At 41.8% G+C, this 20,766-nt stretch overlaps 1 protein-coding gene across 2 annotated transcripts in view; it reads left to right on the top strand.

Annotated features, from left to right (window-relative positions):
* Positions 1–20,766, top strand: part of DPYD (dihydropyrimidine dehydrogenase) — a 2,453,390-nt gene that overhangs the window by 298,756 nt on the left and 2,133,868 nt on the right. For both annotated transcript variants that reach the window (XM_029618068.1, XM_029618069.1), the window contains exon 2: positions 20,243–20,353. In XM_029618068.1, the coding sequence (XP_029473928.1) occupies positions 20,243–20,353 (111 nt within the window). The remainder of the gene's footprint in view (positions 1–20,242; positions 20,354–20,766) is intronic.

Below are 20,766 nucleotides of genomic sequence, written 5' to 3'. Positions count from 1 at the left end.
AGATGAAATTTAATGTGGATAACATAGAAACATAGAAACCCTGAGCACAAGTTGGAGGGTTTTTCTCCTGGTGGACGTGTATATTACATTGTGAACTCTGCATTGTGGCTAAGTATATTTTTGATTATTGCCAAGGTTTTTTGATTATTGCACGGTTCTGTGATATTCCTGTGGGTTTTAGGTTTTCTTAGTCTGTTTCATTTCTTTATAGTTATTACTATTACTGTAGAAAGTAATTACTATACTGTAGAAAGGTTCTGTGATTATTCCTGGTCGTTTTTAATTTTCTTTATAGTCTGTGTTTCATTTCTTTATAGTAAGTTGATTTGCTGTTTGAATAAAGCTAGAAGGAAAAAAAAAAAAAAACAACCAAAAAAAGAAACCTCCAAGTAGGACAGCTCTCCCAGCTTTAAACACCTTTTAAACTCTCCCTTGGAGTTAGTTGGCACAAAAAATCGGTTCAAACTATAAATTGGGGCATTAAAGACTGTTTTTTAAAACCATTGACCAAAAGGCAAAGGCAACAGTCCAGAAGTGACGTAATCTAACTGAATTGGGTGTGTCCCAGACCTTGAGCAAGGTATTCGTAGAGGAGGGAGCCATTGTGTTCCTGAGCACAAGTTGAGGGTTTTTCTCCTGGTGGACGTGTATATTACATTGTGGACTCTGCTATTGGTGCTGCTCAAGTATATTTTTGAATTAATTGCAAGGTTTTTGATTATTGCATGTTTCTGTGGATTATTCGCGGGGGTGTTAGTTTCTTAGATCTGGTTTCATTCTTTTATAGTTATTACTATTACTTAGAAAGTAATACTATTACTGTAGAAAGGTTCTGTGATTATTCCTGTCTTTTTTTAATTTTCTTTATAGTCTGTGTTTCATTTCTTTATAGTAAGTTGATTTGGCTGTTTGAATAAAGCTAGAAGGAAAAAAAAAAAAAAACAAAACCAAAAAAAAGAAACCTCCAAGTAGACAGCTCTCCAGCTTTAAAACACCTTTTAAAACTCTCCCTTGGAGTTAGTTGGCACAAAAAAATCGGTTTCAAACTATAAATTGGGGGCATAAAGACTGTTTTTTTAAAACAATTGACCAAAAGCAAAGGCAACAGTCCAGAAGTGACGTAATCTAACTGAATTGGGTGTGTCCCAGACCTTGAGCAAGGTATTCGTAGAGGAGGGGAGCCATTGTGTTCCTGAGCACAAGTTGGAGGGTTTTTTCTCCTGGTGGACGTGTATATTACATTGTGAACTCTGCATTGTGGCTAAGTATATTTTTGATTATTGCAAGGTTTTTGATTATTGCAAGGTTCTGTGATTATTCCTGTGGGTTTTAGTTTTCTTAGTCTGTTTCATTCTTTATAGTTATTACTATTACTGTAGAAAGTAATTACTATTACTGTAGAAAGGTTCTGTGATTATTCCTGTCTGTTTTTTAATTTTCTTTATAGTCTGTGTTTCATTTCTTTATAGTAAGTTGATTTGCTGTTTGAATAAAGCTAGAAGGAAAAAAAAAAAAAAAAACCAAAAAAAGAAACCTCCAAGTAGACAGCTCTCCAGCTTTTAAAACACCTTTTAAACTCTCCCTTGGAGTTAGTTGGCACAAAAAATCGGTTCAAACTATAAATTGGGGCATAAAGACTGTTTTTTAAACAATTGACCAAAAGCAAAGGCAACAGTCCAGAAGTGCCCCTACTTTACCCAAGCTTGTCCCAGGCTAAACTGTTTGACTCCCTCCCTCCCTACCCCTCTACCCACCCACCCCTGGGGCTTGTTTTCTAATAAAGACTGCCTAACTTCCCATTGGCAGCGAGATAAATTAGTACATTGGTAACAGTCAAGGAAATACAAATCACAAACTACCAAGATGAGGACTATCCAATGTAACTGCTGTAGAGCCTTTATTCTGAGGGAAAGCATCTGGAAACTTAGAGCTTGCCCAATTTGTGCACAACTCTCTTCCTTGAAAATGGAGCTGACTGAGATAAAAGCTCAATTAGCTTCAATTAAAAGTATTACACCCACATTGCATTACACAGATAATAATTCCCCAATATCACGGAAAAACCAGGAGTCAAGAAAAGGAGATCCATTACGCTCAGGTAGGACCCAAAGTCATCCATTCTTGACAGATGAGCAGCCAACAGGTACACCCTCCCACTCAAACAGGTCATTAAGAAATTCTTTACAATCCAGGATTACAGTGGGCTCTGGTAGAATTAGACCTGTGATAAGGAGACACACAATGTACCAAATGCAAAAAGAACAAGCCCTCTCTATATTAAAAACTGAGGAAGTTCTTGAAAAAAACATTGCAGTATTACCAGAAAAGAGAGAAAAAACCAATGCATGCAGTAGTTTCAAGATCCATAACCAAAAGAAAAATCTAATTGAGATGGATAACTCTGTCAACAGTGGCACAACTACAAACAGAAAGAGTAAAGTGAATAACAAATCTCAACTAATATCTCATAAGGAGTCCAGGAAAAGCAATAACCTTAAAGAGAGTACCTGGAAGGCTATGACCACAAATGCTCATAGTTTGGGAAATAAAATCCCAGATCTGCAGGCCCTAATGGCTGAGGCAGAATTGGACATTGTTGCTATCACCAGAAACATGGTTACCAGAATCTCATGAATGGGATACAACAATACCAGGCTATAACTTGTTAAGGAAGGACAGAGAGGATAGAAAGGGGGAGGTGTGGCTCTTTATGTCAGAAACAACATCCAAGCATCTGAGCTACAAGGAAGTTGGGGTAAAGAAGAAGCTCTATGGGTCGACCTAAAAAAAGATGACGGAGTGTCCATTTATATTGGAGTGGTTTACAGGCCTCCAAACCAAAAGGAAGAGCTGGACAGAGATCTGATTGAAGACATCCATAAGATAGGTAAGAAGGGAGAAGTGGTGGTGATCGTGGTGACTTTAATATGCCCAGATGTAGACTGGAAAATCCCCTCTGCAGAAACTAAAAATAGTAGAGCAATAATGGATGCCATGCAAGTATCTTTGTTCAAACAAATGGTGTTGGAACCCACGAGAGAAGGTGCTATACTCGACTTATTGCTCAATAATGCAGATAATGTCTCAGATGTCCAGGTGGGCGCCCACCTCAGCAGCAGTGATCATCGAACGGTATGGTTTAATATCACTAATAGAATAGGGAAAGAACCACAAAGACCCGAGTTTTACAGTTCAAAAACACAGACTTTGAGGAAATGGGAAAGTACCTGGAGGAAGAACTTGAAGGATGGGAGAACGAGAGAGATGTGGATCAGCAGTGGACCAATCTAAAAGGAGCAATCACCAAGGCAACTGCTCTATATGTTAGAAACATAAAGAAAAGCAAAAGAAAATTGAAACCTATCTGGTTCTCAAAGGAGGTGGCTGACAAAATTAAAGCTAAAAGAACAGCATTCAAGAAATATAAAGGATCCCAAAGGGAGGAGCACAAAGAAGAATATTTGTATCAACTGAGGGAGACGAAGAAAACAATCAAGTTGGCAAAAATCAAGCAGAAGAGAGGATTGCCAAGGAGATAAAAAATGGTGACAAAACATTTTTCAGATACATCAGCGAAAAGAGAAAGGTCCAAAGTGGTATAGTGAAATTGAAAGGTGGTAATGATCAATGTGTGGAGACAGACGAAAGAAATGGCAGAAATATTAAACGAATACTTCAGCTCTGTGTTCACTAAAGAAGACCCTGGAGAAGGACCATCTCTACACAACAAGAAACTGGAGGGAAGTGGAATAGATGAAAATCCTTTTACAGTAGAAAATGTGTGGGAAGAGCTAAAGAACCTGAAAGTGGACAAAGCCATGGGGCCTGATGGGATTCATCCAAGGATATTGAGGGAGCTCAGAGATGTTCTGGCGGGTCCGCTGTGTGACCTGTTCAATAGATCCCTAGAAACGGGAGTGGTGCCGAGAGACTGGAGAAGAGCGGTGGTGGTCCCGCTTCACAAGAGTGGGAACAGGGAGGAGGCTGGCAACTACAGGCCGGTTAGCCTCACTTCAGTGGTGGGAAAAGTAATGGAGTCTCTGCTGAAAGAGAGAATAGTGAACTATCTACAGTCCGGAGAATTGATGGACCAGAGGCAACATGGATTCACCAGGGGAAGATCCTGTCAGACAAATCTGATTGACTTTTTTGACTGGGTAACCAAGGAATTGGACCAAGGAAGAGCGCTCGATGTCATATACTTGGATTTCAGCAAAGCTTTTGATACGGTTCCGCACAGGAGACTGGTGAATAAAACGAGAAGCTTGGGAGTGAGTGACAAGGTGGTGACCTGGATTGCAAATTGGTTGACGGACAGAAGACAATGTGTGATGGTAAACGGAACCTTCTCTGAAGAGAGAGCAGTTTTAAGCGGTGTACCGCAAGGATCGGTGTTGGGACCGGTCCTGTTCAATATCTTTGTGAGCGACATTGCGGACGGGATAGAAGGTAAGGTTTGTCTTTTTGCGGATGACACTAAGATCTGCAACAGAGTGGACACGCCGGAAGGAGTGGAGAGAATGAGACGGGATCTAAGGAAACTGGAAGAGTGGTCGAAGATATGGCAGCTGAGATTCAATGCCAAGAAGTGCAAAGTCATGCATATGGGGAGCGGAAATCCGAATGAACTGTATTCGATGGGGGGGGAAAGGCTGACGTGCACGGAGCAGGAGAGGGACCTTGGGGTGATAGTGTCTAATGATATGAAGTCTGCGAAACAATGCGACAAGGCGATAGCAAAAGCCAGAAGAATGCTGGGCTGCATAGAGAGAGGAATATCGAGTAAGAAAAGGGAAGTGATTATTCCCTTGTACAGGTCCTTGGTGAGGCCTCACCTGGAGTACTGTGTTCAGTTCTGGAGACCGTATCTACAAAAAGACAAAGACAAGATGGAAGCGGTACAGAGAAGGGCGACCAGGAAGGTGGAGGATCTTCATCGCATGACGTACGAGGAGAGATTGAAGAATCTAAATATGTACACCCTGGAGGAAAGGAGGAGCAGAGGTGATATGATACAGACTTTCAGATACTTGAAAGGTTTTAATGATCCAAAGGCAACGACAAACCTTTACCGTAAGAAAAAAATCAGCAGAACCAGGGGTCACGATTTGAAGCTCCAGGGAGGAAGATTCAGAACCAATGTCAGGAAGTATTTCTTCACGGAGAGGGTGGTGGATGCCTGGAATGCCCTTCCGGAGGAAGTGGTGAAGACCAGAACTGTGAAGGACTTCAAAGGGGCGTGGGATAAACACTGTGGATCCATAAAGTCAAGAGGCCGCCAATGAAGAGTGGGTGACTCGCCAGAATGATGGCTACTGCCTGGAGACAATACCCTTAGTCAATAAACATACACATGGTTACTGTGACTCCAACATCACTCTAAGATTCAACAGCATGAGGAAATGTGGAAAAAAGGATTTGCACTCACAATGACGGGAGTAGCTGGCTTGTTACGGCGGTTACTACCCCAAACCAAATATCCAGATTACTACCTCCACCTTCCTCTATTCCTGATGCCTTTCAACTAGCTTGATCACTCCATTCTTATACTTCACTTTCAATGCATATCCAGCATAGTTCTCTGCTTCAACAGCAGGGGAAAAGAAAATCTGTTACTTCACACATCCAGCAGAGCTCTCTGCTTAAACGGCAGGGGAGAAGAAAAAAGGGTTCGCACTCACAAAGCGGGGAGTAGCTGGCTTGTTACGGCGGTTACTACCCCAAACCAAATGTACCTGATACTTCACTCTCGACGCATATCCAGCATGGCTCTCTACTTCAACGGCATCGGAGAAAGACTGATACATCACGAATTTCCAGCATAGCTCTCTGCTTCAACGGCAGGGGAAAAGAAAAACTGATACTTCACGCATATCCAGCATAACTTCAACGGCAGGGGAGAAGAAAAAAGGATTCACACTCACAAAGCGGGGAGTAGCTGGCTTGTCACGGCGGTTACTACCCCAAACCAAATGTGCCTGATACTTCACTTTCGATGCATATCCAGCATAGCTCTCTGCTTCAACAGCAGGGGAGAAGATAAACAACCAATAAGGGCTGTATAACATAATCTGGGTAAAAACAAATAAGCATGGGTGTAGCTTGCTTATTGCGGCGGTTACTACTCCTACTACCTCTAACTAATCAAGCTAGATATTTCACTTGGATGCAGCTCCTCCACCGCTCTCTACATTAATGGCGGGGGTGGAAGGGAATTAGAACCAAGAGCTAAGAGAAACAGATAAGTATGGGAGAAGAAATGAGGGAAGCTTGCTGGGCAGACTGGATGGGCCATTTGGTCTTCTTCTGCCGTCATTTCTATGTTTCTATGTTTCTATGTTTTATTTCAGAGGCCCCATTGTTCTTGTTTTTATAAGTTATACCGCTATGATAGTGCATGAATTTAGTTTCTTATCCCATACAGCTAGAGTTCTGTCTGCTGCAAGCAGATATGATCATATTACACCTGTCCTGCTTAGTTCTGATTGGCTACCTGTGGATTTCAGAATTCACTATAAAGTTTTAATGAAAATTCACAAAATCATTTATAATGTAGATAAAATAGGTATGTAGACATTTTTTAATGAAATAGATAATTTTGTTGCTGTGTTCTATTTTCTACTGTTTCAGTAAGGCCTTGAAATGAAAAAGATGAAATTTTATAAAAATTGGTATTTTATGTTAGTGTGCACTAAAAAGACTTAGTGTACGCTAACTATAATTATTGTGTGCTAACATCCAGTTAGTGTGCACTAAGACCGTTTAGTGCGCAATAACTCCAAAATTAGGAAAACCTGAAATAAACACCTCCTAAACCATTTTAAAAACAAAATCAGATAATGACCTGAAACGAAAATGACACAAATAAAAAAGCACACCCTTAATGGTTAATATTTTGCTGGGGTCAAGGCTTCATTTTTACATATCTCAAAGAGGCTTGTGCTTTGAAAATAAAGGCCTTTTGGCAGTTCCATCTATCAAGTAGGCCCATTTAGGTGAGGTGCAAGAGAGGGCAATATCAGTGGCAGGACCTTTGCTATGGAACACTATGCAGCAAGAAGTGCAACTGATTAGAGACCTTAGAACATTTAAGAAAGGTCTTAAAACTTAGCTATTTAAGGGGGTCATTTATCAAAATGCCCTAAGGCTTTTTCGCATGTGATAGCACCATATCGTATGGTGCGATGCAAATATGGAAAATAGGAGGGGTTGGGGGTGGGGTGGGGTGGGGAGAGAGAGAGAGAGAGAGAGAGTGAGCAAGCCTGGCCATGATGTCATCTCCCTAGATAGGTATTTGTTAGGGATGTGCAGAGCAAAATTTTATGTTCATATTTTTTATGTCCGAAAGGGGGTCCCACTTGCGGCCAATATGGACATAAAAAAAATCCAATGAGTTGGGTATATGTACATATGTGCAAAAAAAAAATTTAAACCCCCTCACCCTCCTTAATCCCCCCCCCAGACTTACCACAACTCCCTGGTGATCGAGCGAGGAGTGAGGACGTCATTTCTGCAATCCTTGGCGAGAAGCATGTGACGTCGGTGGCACGTCGAGTGACGCGGCGTCACGTGATTCCCGGCTCGTTCGCGCCGGACGGCTCGTTCGGCCCAAAAAGAACTTTTGGCCAGCTTGGGGGGGCCCTCCTGACCCCCCAAGCTGGCCAAAAGTTCTTTTTGGGCCGAACGAGCCGTCCGGCGCGAACGAGCCGGGAATCACGTGACGCCGACGTCACGTGATTCCCGGCAAGTTCGCGCCGGACGGCTCGTTCGGCCCAAAAAGAACTTTTGGCCAGCTTGGGGGGGCCTCCTGACCCCCTCAAGCTGGCCAAAAGTTCTTTTTGGGCCGAACGAGCCGTCCGGCGCGAACTTGCCGGGAATCACGTGACGTCGCGTCTGAGTGACGCGGCGCCACGTGATTCCCGGCTCGTTCGCGCCGGACGGCTCGTTCGGCCCAAAAAGAACTTTTGGCCAGCTTGGGGGGGCCTCCTGACCCCCTCAAGCTGGCCAAAAGTTCTTTTTGGGCCGAACGAGCCGTCCGGCGCGAACGAGCCGGGAATCACGTGACGCCGGCGTCACTCGACGTGCCGCCGATGTCACATGCTTCTCGCCAAGGATTGCAGAAATGGCGTCCTCACTCCTCGCTCCATCACCAGGGAGTTGTGGTAAGTCGGGGGGGGGATTAAGGAGGGTGAGGGGGTTTATATTTTTATTTTGGCTCAACAATCGCGATTTCCAACATATCGAACATATCTATGTTCGATATGTGGGAAATCCGATCGTTTATGTCGAATCAATTTTTTAAGTAAAAAAAAAATATGAGTTGCGTTTTACTAATGCGGTCAATCCGAATGCACACCCCTAGTATTTGTATCCCTATGGTAGGCCCACCTAGTAACTCGAGGTGAGGTTTAGGTATTAGTGTAGGGGTTAGGGGCCCCTTTGACATTCAATGTTAGATGTACGAACAGAACAGTGGTCTCTTGTGAACATTTGATGACCCTCGGAGTGAGGAAACTCACTCCAAGATGAGATTTGGGCAATGTTCTCTTCACCTAGCTTGATGGGTAACATCAAGCTAGGTGGAGAGAACATTGCCCAAATCTCAAGCTAGGTGGAGAGAACATTGTTCAAATCTCATCTTGGAGTGAGTTTCCTCACTCCGAGGGTCATCAAATGTTCACAAGAGACCACTGTTCTGTTCGTACATCTAACATTCAATGTCAAAGGGGCCCCTAACCCCTACACTAATACCTAAACCTCACCTCGAGTTACTAGGTGGGCCTACCATAGGGATGCAAATACCTATCTAGGGAGATGACATTATGGCCAGTCTCGCTTTCTCACTCTCTCTCCCTCCAGTGGTGGTTGGAGGCTCTCCAGGTGCTTAAAACTACTAAACATGGTCCCCCCAGTGGTTATATGTGGGAAATACAACAGGTCTGGCTCCTATCACAAAGTCTGATAATGTTATCACACTTTGCACTAACTTAGCTCTTCACATAGGTAATTAGTGCAAATTGCAATAAAATGAATATTTGCATAAACCACACCCCTTTTGCTATCGCATGCGATACTTACCGCATTTTGATAAATCCAGGCATAAGCAAGCTTTTAATGAATAGAGACTAACATGACTGTAGTAAAGTAAAAAATGTATGAGAATGTCTATACAGGGCCCCATAAGATGGATGAAATTTGTGTCACATTTGTTTGTGATTGTTTGCTTAATTGTAATTTTGTCTTTATTTTAAATTTTTTAATGTCAATGTTTTTTAATTTTGTTTTAATAATTTGAAAACTGCTTTAAATTATTTCATTGTTAGTTCATTGTTTTAAATCACATTATGAACATATGACTATGTAAACCACTTAGATTCTATGATGTGTTATAGAAATAAAGCAAATACATAGAATTTATACCACAGTCTTTTGAGTGATATTTATAAATGATCTGGAAAGAAATATGACGAGTGAGATAATCAAATTTGCAGATGACACAAAATTGTTCAGAGTAGTTAAATCACAAGCAGATTGTGATAAATTGCAGGAAGACCTTGTGAGACTGGAAAATTGGGCATCCAAATGGCAGATGAAATTTAATGTGGATACGTGCAAGGTGATGCATATAGGGAAAAATAACCCATGCTATAATTACACAATGTTGGGTTCCATATTAGGTGCTACAACCCAAGAAAGAGATCTAGGCATCGTAGTGGATAACACATTGAAATCATCGGTTCAGTGTGCTGCAGCAGTCAAAAAAGCAAACAGAATGTTGGGAATTATTAGAAAGGGAATGGTGAATAAAACGGAAAATGTCATAATGCCTCTGTATCGCTCCATGGTGAGACCACACCTTGAATACTGTGTACAATTCTGGTCGCCGCATCTCAAAAAAGATATAATTGCGATGGAGAAGGTACAGAGAAGGGCTACCAAAATGATAAGGGGAATGGAACAGCTCCCCTATGAAGAAAGACTAAAGAGGTTAGGACTTTTCAGCTTGGAGAAGAGATGGCTGAGGGGGGATATGATAGAGATGTTTAAAATTATGAGAGGTCTAGAACGGGTAGATGTGAATCAGTTATTTACTCTTTTGGATAGTAGAAAGACTAGGGGGCACTCCATGAAGTTAGCATTGGGCACATTTAAAACTAATCGGAGAAAGTTCTTTTTTACTCAATGCACAATTAAACTCTGGAATTTGTTGCCAGAGGATGTGGTTAGTGCAGTTAGTATAGCTGTGTTTAAAAAAGGATTGGATAAGTTCTTGGAGGAGAAGTCCATTACCTGATATTAAGTTTACTTAGAGAATAGCCACTGCCATTAGCAATGGAATAGACTTAGTTTTTGGGTATTTGCCAGGTTCTCATGGCCTGGATTGGCCACTGTTGGAAACAGGATAATGGGCTTGATGGACTCTTGGTCTGACCCAGTATGGCATTTTCTTATGTTATTAAATATACTTTGAATATTCTGGTTCCTAATTTTAAACACAGTATATTATTCCATTCTGTATTTGTGAGAAAAAAACATCTTTTAAAAAGAAGTTCAAAAGTACAGTCTAATAAATTAGTAGATCTAGAATTTTTAGCAATATTGTAATCCCTTACGGGTAGATTTTGTAAGGTGCGCACGTGGGTCCATGTACATGTGCTTCCCGGCGCGCACACATGAACGTGCCAATTTTATAACATGCAGGCGCTGGCGTGAGCATGTTATAAAATCGGCGGGTTGTGCACGCATGTGCATGTGGTGCTCACAAGAGAGTGTGTACAATTGTGCAAATTTGTGTGGCGATGCATTGCGGCCTTCCCCGGTTCCCTCCCAGTCTGCTCCAATTAAGTAGTGGACTGGGAGGGAACTTCCCTACCCTAACCTCCCTTCCCCTTCCTCTTCCCCTTCCCCTTCCCCCTCTCCTCCCTGACCCCTAAATCTAAATTCTTTTTTGTTTTTATCTTTTTTGCTCAACTTACTTCAGCTCCCAAACAATGGTGCTGTCCTGGCCTGCCCCCGCCACCCCACCCAAAACACCCCTTCTAGCCCGCCCCTTCCAAGAGGCATGTACTGGCCTTTACACACATGGCCAGAATTTACGCGCGCAGGGCATTTAAATCTGCCCTTTACTGCAATACTTACCCAGTTACTCTTAGAACATCAGTGCTTAATTTTCCTATTAACATAATTGTTTTTAAGAAAAACAAATTGCACAATGTCAGATATGAAAAAGTGAAAAATGTCAAAAATAAAATAAAAAATGCTGTTGCAAGAAAAGTGAGATTGCAGAAAATGAATTATGAGAGATGCTCTAATTCTGCTTCACACATAGAGAGAGATTTTTAAAGCCTTGCGCATGCAAAAACGGCAACATACGCAAGTAAATGGACCACATGGGAGCTATGCAAATTTTAAATATCTGAGAAGGGCGCACATCCATCAATGCATGCATGAATGCCCAGAAAAAGAAGATAGAAAAGGGGCAGGGAATGGGCGTTCCAGAAGCGGGGCCACCACCGACATCCAGAACTCCTAATTTTCCTCAGATGGCACACAAATGTTACGTGTGCCACTTTGCTACAGCTCCTTGGTAAGCATAAGTTGGGGGGGGGGGGTGGAGAAAGAGAGGCTCTTTATAAGGCTCAATTTGATTGTATATGGAACATTGTAAGTGGGCACTTTGATTTGGGGTGAGTTTTTGGAAGGTGAGTTGGGGTTAGGGAGCTGGTGTTACAGACACATTCAGAGGTATTCATTGTAAAATTGACATCATTAAAGAATTTTAGACCTTATAAGTGATGAAAAGGAGTTGATTTGTACAGTGCAGCTAGCAGAAACTGCAGTGTACAAATCAACTCCTCTTGTTAGAATTTTCATCACTTTTAAGGTCTAAAATTCTTTAATGATGTCAGTTTTACAATGGATACCTCTGAATGTACCTGTAACACCAGCTCCCTAACCCCAACTCACCTTCCAAAAACTCACCCCGAATCAGTGCCCACTTATAATGTTCCATATGTAGAGTGTCAAACTGAGCCTTATAAAATCTCTCTCTCTCCCCAAGCATGTGCACGATATGTGTGCATATAGAGTATTTTATAACCTACACATTAAAGGGCAGATTTGAAATGCCCGAATACTGTAAATTCTGGCCTTTATGTGCGTGGCCGGGCCTTACGCACGCCAGGCGAATCTTCCAAGAGGCCCGGCCACGCACGTAAAGGCCATTATGTGCCCAAGAGCCAGGCCTCTTGGAAAGGGCGGGCCGGAGGACGTTTTTTGGGAGGGATGGGGCAGGTTGTGACAGTGCCATTGTTTGCTGCCCAGAGCCTCAGGCGTCAGCCGGCTACCAACCCACACAACTTACTTCAGCTCAGGAGTAAGTTCAGCAAAAAAGGTAAAAAAAATTTTAGATTTAGGGGTTGGGGAGGAGAGGGGAAGGGGAAGGGAGGTTAGGGTAGGGGGTAGGGAAGTTTCCTCCCAGTCTGCTCCAATTAATTGGACTGGGAGGGAACTGGGGAACTGGGGAAGCCTGCGATGCATTGCTGTGTGAATTTGCATAATTTTACCCCCCTTGCGTGTGCGGATTATAAAATCAGACATGCATGTATGTGCGGCCTGCCAATTTTATAACATGCAAGCACAGGTGCCCGCATGTTATAAAATCGGCACGTTCATGTGCGTGCATGCCAGGAAGCGCATGCACATGGATGCATGTATGTACCTTACAAAATCTACCCAACAGTTTATAAAATAGTGCGTATCGTTGCATGCGGTGAGATACGTAAATTTATAGGTGCATGTGTGGCCCTTTTAAAATCTACCCAATACTTTTTTATAATAATTCTGAAAGATAATTTTATACCAAGTCACATGTACTAATGCACATAAGGGCAGGATTTTAAAACCTCTACGGGTGTAAATTCAGTGGATTTACGCGTGTAGAGGGGAGTTACGCATGCCGGGCCTATTTTATAAAGGCCTGGCGATGCACGCAAAGCCCCAGGACGCGTCTAAGTCCCGGGGCTTTACAAAAGGGGCGGTCTGGGGGCGGGGCAGGGCCAGAGGCCTCCGTCACAGCAGCCATTTGCCACTGTGTCAGAGGATCGTGTGCCGGCAGGCTGCTGGTGCACGCAACTTGCGCCTGCCCAGAGACAGGCACAAAAGGTAAGACAGAGGTCGGGGGATTAGAATAGGGCTGGGGGGGAAAGGTTAGGGAAATTGGTGGGAAGGTTAGAATGGGGGAAGGGAACGGGGAAGGCTGTGGAGTCGGAGCGTGCAAGATACACTAGTGTGCACCCCTTTGTGAGCGCCGACCCCCGATTTTATAACATGCGTGTGCCTGAGTGCGCATGTTCTAAAATTGGGCGTCCATGTGCGCGCACCAGGTAGCGTGTGCACATGTACGCCCGTGTGTATGTCTTAAAATTTACCCCTAAGTCTGCTGTGAAATTTAGCAAGTATGCCTGTAGACCTGTGTAGCATACGTGCATACATTTACAACTGGGAGAAGTTGTAAATGTGTATGCCTGTATTTACGCACAAACGTACAAAAATTGAAAATGTGATCATAAATGGCTTCTCTGCCCCTGCCTCTTTCAAGTATGCATAAATACCCTTAAAATCAATTTGGCACAGAATTGTACTTGTCCAACTCTGGAGCGATTTTCAAACAGCATATGTATGTAAAAATGGTTTTACCTGTCTAAATGCTTTTGTAATTACCTCCTTAGTGAATGAGTTGCAAGTTCAGACAGTTCTTTCAGTGAGGGAAGCAGCATCTTTTGGACAGAGAAATAATGGTGTGATTTTTCATTGAGATTGCAGCAAAATGATCAATTGTTTAAAGAAAGCATCATAAAACTGAACAGATGTGCATATCATCCAAATGGGGAAGGAGATAGAGATCATAAACTTTCCAACTCCCAGTCAATTCTTAGCCAAGGTCAGCTGTGAATTCATTATTTTGCAATCTATGAATCCTTAAATTCTCTCTTAGCTACCCCTCACCCATAGTTTTCAACCAACAGAATGGAAAACTCCTTTTAACTTATGACAAGTATACACAGAACCATACTGTAAGCTTATAGCATAGTCAGACAAACCAGATATCTCCCCAGGTAGCAATCACTGTAGCCTTCAATAAATCTGCTAGTTAATCACTTTTACAGAACTGGATTATCATTCTTGAAGAGAAGGTCTCATAATTAGAGGAATTTAACAGTAAGTGGCAACTTCATCTAATGAATCTCTTTTTCTAACTCAAATTACTTTCCCATGACTGTCTCTCAGTTACACATCTTTAAAGAGGTCTGGTTTGGATCTGAAAAGAGAGCTCTTCCATGTCATGATAATTCTGTTTCCAACTTCTCCCATATCCAGCAGGCAAACCATTATTGTTCAATATATTCAGGACTCTTCTGTAGTTATGAAAGAAGATAAGAAGTAATGTAATCTTTTAGAGCAGAATCCAGGTTGATATCGATGGTCCAGCTGGACTATTAAGTTAGAAATTAGTGGGAATAATATAATAAGGAATGAAAGTAAATAAATGTATTTAATCCTCACCTCCCTCAAACTTGAAACATCAATATCGACTTGAATTCTGCTTTATAAAGATTCTATTACCATGCTGAGATAACAAAAAGGGTGAAATTTTGGATTTGCCTGCAGAACTACCTATTGACGAGCAAACAGTTTTGTAAAGTAGCACAATTCTATACCCACTGAATTTATTTCATAATTGATAGATAATCAGGGATTGCAGTTTCTTGCCATGTTTTACAAGCTAAGGGAATACAGAAATTGACTTTTCCTATTTGTAAACAGAAATTATTTACATCTTTCATCTTGAAGCCAGTTGACCTACTTAGGGTTTGTGGATATGTAATGCACTGTGCTAAGAAGACTTTTGTCAGGATCAGATTATTAGCCAGCAGGCAAAGGAGAAAGAGCTGATATGGGATCATATAGCAAGATTTGTCCGACACAGCAGGAAGAAGAAACCTAACAAACATACCATGGGATTAACTTTCAAAGAGATCAATATTCAAAGGGGTTTGTCCAGAAAACTTTTGAGTTAGGCAGACAAACCTCAAGGTTTGAATATCTGGCCCCTTAACCAGAAAATATTTATCTGGATAAGTCGTGAACTGGTAAAATTTATCCAGATTAACTAGAGGTGTTCTGGGGCAGTAAATTTAGGTGGATAACTTATCAAGCTAACTGATATTGAGAAATAGTCAAATAAGTTATTTGGCTAAGTCTCGATATGTCTCAGAGCAGGATTAAAAATTATCTGGGTACATGTGCCCAGAAAAATATTACCTTCACCAGCTTTATTTAAATTATAAAGCTGGGTAAATTAAAAATAAAAAAAAGCAAAAAAATGTTGGTGGCATATAGACTTCATCCCCCATCTACCACCCCACAAAATGCTTGAAAGTAATGTTGGACATTGTGACCAATCTCTTCCCCCCTTCTCCCCAAAAAATACTAATAAAGTCACTGGCCTATCAGCCTGAGAGTAACCCACCCCCTCCAAGCTTTCTCAATGTATATCTGCCTCCAGGCCCCTCCTCATTCCTACCCTCCCCCTCCCCCCACACAGCCCCAACCTGAACCCTTCCACTCTATGCAAATGGCAATATTTAAATATAACTGGTTAACTTTGAAAGTTATTCATGAAATATTACTACCTGGATAACTTTATTCGAGTATAATCAGGGGTATGTTTATCCAACTGATTATCCCTGACAACTTATCTGACTAACTTTAGCTGGCTACGTTGTCCTCTGGCTGCTTTTTTGAAAATTGGCCTCATAGAGTCGGATTTTAAAAGCCCTACGTGTGCCGGGCCAATTTTAGAAAGGCCCGGCCATGTACAACCTGCACCTGTCTGGAAGCAGGTGCAACAGGTAAGATAAAGGTTGGGGGAGGGGTCTAGGTGAGGGTTAGGGGATGGGAGGGTTAGGGGAAGGAGAAGGGAGGCTAGGTTAGGGGGTTGGGAAGTTCCCTCCCAGACTGCTCCGATTTTGGAGTGACCTGGGAGGGAACAGGGGAAGGCTGCGGGCGTTGGCACACGCAAGTTGCACAATTGTGCACCCACTTGCATGCGCCAACCCCCGATTTTATAACATGTGTGTACCTGCATGCGCAAGTTATAAAATCGTGCATCCATGGGTGCTCTGGGTAGAGCCCACACATGGACACTCACGTGCACATTTTAAAATCTATCCCATAGTGTTTAGGTGCTTAATTATTATCATTGAAAATGGAAAAGGGCTGAGTGCCTAAGAAGGGAGTGGTGCCAGGATCAGATCAGGAAGAAGTATGTGAGGTGCCTAACACCGATCTTCATTACTTACAGGCTGATATCTAAAGAACATTGAGCACTAGACCTAAAATTTCCTAACACTGCAAAATTTTGGCCAAAATTAGGCACATAGGGGCCGATTTTAAATGTTTCGTGCGCGGGGAACATTTGTGCGCGCTACCTGGCGCGCACAAATGTACACCCGATTTTATAACATCCGCGCGCTGCCAGGCACATGTTATAAAATCCAGGGTCGGTGCACACAAGGGGGTGCACACTTGTGTACCTTGCGTGAGCCGAGCCCAAGGGGAGCCCCGATGGCTTTCCCCGTTCCCTCCAAGGCTGCTCCGATTTCGGAGCAGCCTTGGAGGGAACATTTTTTTTAGCTCTAACCCACCCCCCAGCCCTACCTAAATCCCCCTACCTTTTTTCACTGAGTTACGCCTGCCGGCCGGCGAACCTCCAGCATAGCCGCTGTGCCAGAGGACTTGGGAATGTCCCCAGCCCTGGCTCCGCCCCCGGACCACCCATTTTTGAAAGCCCTGGGACATACGCGCATCCTGGGGTGTGTCAGGGTCCGGTCTGGGGGCTGGTCCGGAGGCCGCAGCCATGCCCCTGGAATGCCCCCGATGATGCACTGGCAATGACATGCCCCCGACACGCCCCCCAGAATGCCCCCCAGGACATACCCCGGGACATATGCGCATCCCGGAGCTTGTGCGCACCGCCGAGCCTACTCAACATAAGCTCGGCACGTGCAGGGGGAGTTTGGGCCAGGTTTTTGGGGGGTACGTGCATATCTTACGCGCGTACCCCTTTGAAAATCTGGCCCATTATATTCGGGTCATGAAAATTCAGTCCTCTAAAATGTTTATTTATTTATTTATTTCACTTATTTTTACTATACCGATATTCAAGACAATGTCTTATTGTTCCGGTTTACATCAAACAAGGGGAAAACCAAAGAAACATACGGAAAGTTACATAAAACAGGGCGAAGAACTCAGGACAAATCAGAAATCTAAACTTATTTTAACATAGGACTAGAATCCGAGTGAGAATAACTTAGAATGGATAAAATTTAGCGTTAACACTGAATGAACTTAAGTAACTTATTGAGAATACGGAATACGGAATTGGAATCAAATCTTAAGGATTTGAATTGAAGACTGCATTAAGAAACAGTATTAGTGGCTTGGCAGAATTTGAGGCTAGGCCGAATAAGGGTAGGCTTGTTTGAAGAGCCAGGTCTTCAGTTTCTTTCTAAAGGTGAATAGACATTGTTCTTGGCGAAGCTCTGGTGGTAGTGAATTCCATTGAGCGGGTCCGGCTATGGAGAATACATGTTTCCGTATGGAGGGGTGAAGCATGGATTTGGCGGGGGGTGCATGAAGGGACCCTTTATATGCAGTTCTGTCCGGTCTCGTGGAGGAGTGAAGGTTGAGCGGGATTTTGAGCTGGAGTGTGAAATTATGGTGGATGGTTTTGTGTATAATGGTCAGGGATTTATACAAGATTCTGAAGTGAATCTGAAGTGAAAATAAATCCTTATTTAGAAGTGAACTTATTAACATTTTGATGTTCCAGGGCAGGACCAAGACTTCCACATGTAACTCCACATTTTAAAACCGAAAACTGCAGTGCACGTACACTAGATACTCGCATAACTTCACTGCTGCTCCTGATGAGGAACAAGTCTGTAGATCTCAAGCTTTAGTGCTTATAGAATAGGGTGAGGGGTCCGAGTCAACTGGGGAGGGGGGGGGGGGGCGTGTGCTGTGGGATGAAGAACTAGAAAGGTCTGTCTGAAAGACCTCACTATTAACTTGACAAACTGTTGGATTAATTGTAATACTGGGAATGTATCTTGTGTGAGCAGGTTTTGCTGACATACACTCCTAACCATTCTTTCAGTCAGGACAACAAGACTCACCCAAGTTAGAGATAGGGCCTTATCCTTAGCAGGCCCTACACTGTGGAACACAATGCCACTAGAGATCAGATTACAAAGAGACCTCAAAACATTTAAAAAAAGTTTAAATACCTGGCTTTTTAAACAAGCCTTTCACAAAGAGAACAGGGAATCAAAAGTAGGCAGGAACAGGCAGAAAATCACCAGCACAAAGCACTGTCTCAACATGTAGGTCGGAGTAGTTTATTAGTTTATTTCATGGCTAACTTAATAGAATTAAACAGAACATGAGACAAATCTGTAAAAGTAACTGACAGGTATACATGGTCAAGATTTACCTCACTCAACAAATAAGATTTATTATGACATCATGTAACCAAACTTTATTGGCACTTGCTAGAATATACTACCGTACACATTTAACTACTTTAATTAACGTGCCTGTATGTAAACTGTTGTGATGGTATATAACTTAACGATGGTATAGAAAAGATTTTAAAGAAATAAATAAATAAAAGCCGAAAATGTCCTAAGAAAGACACAAGTGCTAGCTGTGCTTGAGCAACCTCTTAAAATTAGCAAAGTTACATGTAGGTTGGTTCATTGTAAAACATATGATAACTTTTAAACTGGTATATGGGCGCACATGTGTGTGCTTTCATCAGTCTGCACCCAGGGATGCAGTCATTTTATAACATGTGTGCATATATGCACATGATTTACATATTATGTAAGAAGATCGGTATATAAAAACCATAAATAAATAAATATGCACACATGTTAGCATGACCCTTAAAACTCTGCTGATCTGTCTAGCTTTTTTTTGTTTTATTACTTGAAAGTCATACAAAGCAGAAGGGGCCCCCTGCGAATACTAGTGCACAAAGTATTATGTGAAAATTTCATGGTAAAACCCCAGAATGCCCATGGCCTTCTCCTTTTTGGAAACTTATTTGTGCCTGCAGGAGCATGTACGCATGATTCCAGCTAGTTATAAAATCCACTTTGTGCCCGTGAGCCCAACTTGTGTGCTTAGCTCACAGTTTTGTTGTGCACTGGGCTTTTAAAATTCACCTTTATGCATGCACAATTAAAAATTACAGTGTATCCTTGCTCGCATACCAATGCATGCATGTATGGGCACACTCACGCTTGTTTAAAAATCAACCTCTAAGTAATACATGAAAAAAAAAAAGTTAGGTCTGAATGAAATACCAAAAGCATGGAAGGTTTGGCACAAAATTAACTTGTCCAATAAAAAATGTTTAAATGCAAAAGATCTTTTAATGATATTTAAAGCAGCACACAACCTGTCAATTAACGATGAGCCATCCAAGTACATGGTCCCCTATAATGAAAGAAAGCCATATTCATGGATTGATTTGCTGCAAAAAATTAATTCTTGTGTAATTTGGTTTAGGGGAAATCTCTCCAAAATATTTGACCATTCTCATCCTATAGGGATTTGAACCATAATCAGAATAAATGAAAAAGTAAAAGTGCATGCAAAAGGAGTAAGTTCCCCTTAATGTGCTGCAATTTTGTTAAAAAAAAGAGTTCATAGCCCAAGACCAAATATCGTCCATACGCTGATGCATCCAAATCCTAGCATGACATTATAGAATTGAGTCGGCTTTTAATGGCACATAAAAAATGTCCTACCCTTTAAGTCAATTCACAACATCTAATAGCTAGAGTGCACAATAGCAATGTACAGGTTTTAACTGAATTCCTGCAGATAGTATGTTAAACACATTTGATTGAAAATATGCCCTGTTCAGCACTGTTTTATATGCAAATTATATACCAAGTTCTTCAAAGTAATGGCCTCAGGATTAGTGTAACATATGTTCTATCAGCCCAGGCAACAAGTGCATTTTATAGCATTTGGGAAAAATGTAAACACGTTTTACATGAAGATACAGTGGAGTGAAAAAAAGTAATATAAATGTTGTAGTGTACAAAAATTTTCCTATGTTTAGTTTTCGAATGAATTCTTTCTCTTAAACTTTCCACAGAACATTCTGTCTTTGAATCCTCGCACATCATCGTATGCTACCCTATTTTCCACCGCAGCAAAAAAACAAGCAAAAAAGCATTGGAAGAGGAACCCTGATAAGAGCTGCTCTGTGAGTACTTTAATAAATTTGATCTCTACTTCATGAGGAGATGTTGGAAGAGGAAACAGTACTATATATTCACCCAGGCAATCTTAAAGTATCATTGCTTTCTGCAATCTTTAAAACACAGTACTAACTTTGCATTTTTACTTCTGTTAGTTTTAGTTCTCCCTCATTTTGGTTTTCTTCAGTGATATTTTATTTCTTGTATTATTTTTATACTTTTAGTAGTAGATTTTAAAATGGTTCTAGCCAGCTACATCCAACCTTTCGATAATATATCATTATGTAGTGGCTATGACTAAAAACATTAATTATGCATGTAGTTTTTGATGCAAAAATAGACATTCTTGAGTGCATGTTTCAGTCAGGGGACAAAAGTATGAGCTTGCACTGGATTTTTCCATGTACAGACATAAAGG

The sequence above is a fragment of the Rhinatrema bivittatum genome, chromosome 10, assembly GCF_901001135.1.
Source record: "Rhinatrema bivittatum chromosome 10, aRhiBiv1.1, whole genome shotgun sequence".
Taxonomy (NCBI): domain Eukaryota; kingdom Metazoa; phylum Chordata; class Amphibia; order Gymnophiona; family Rhinatrematidae; genus Rhinatrema; species Rhinatrema bivittatum.
Note: the sequence above shows the minus strand (reverse complement) of the source record. Positions and strands in the feature narration are given on the sequence as shown.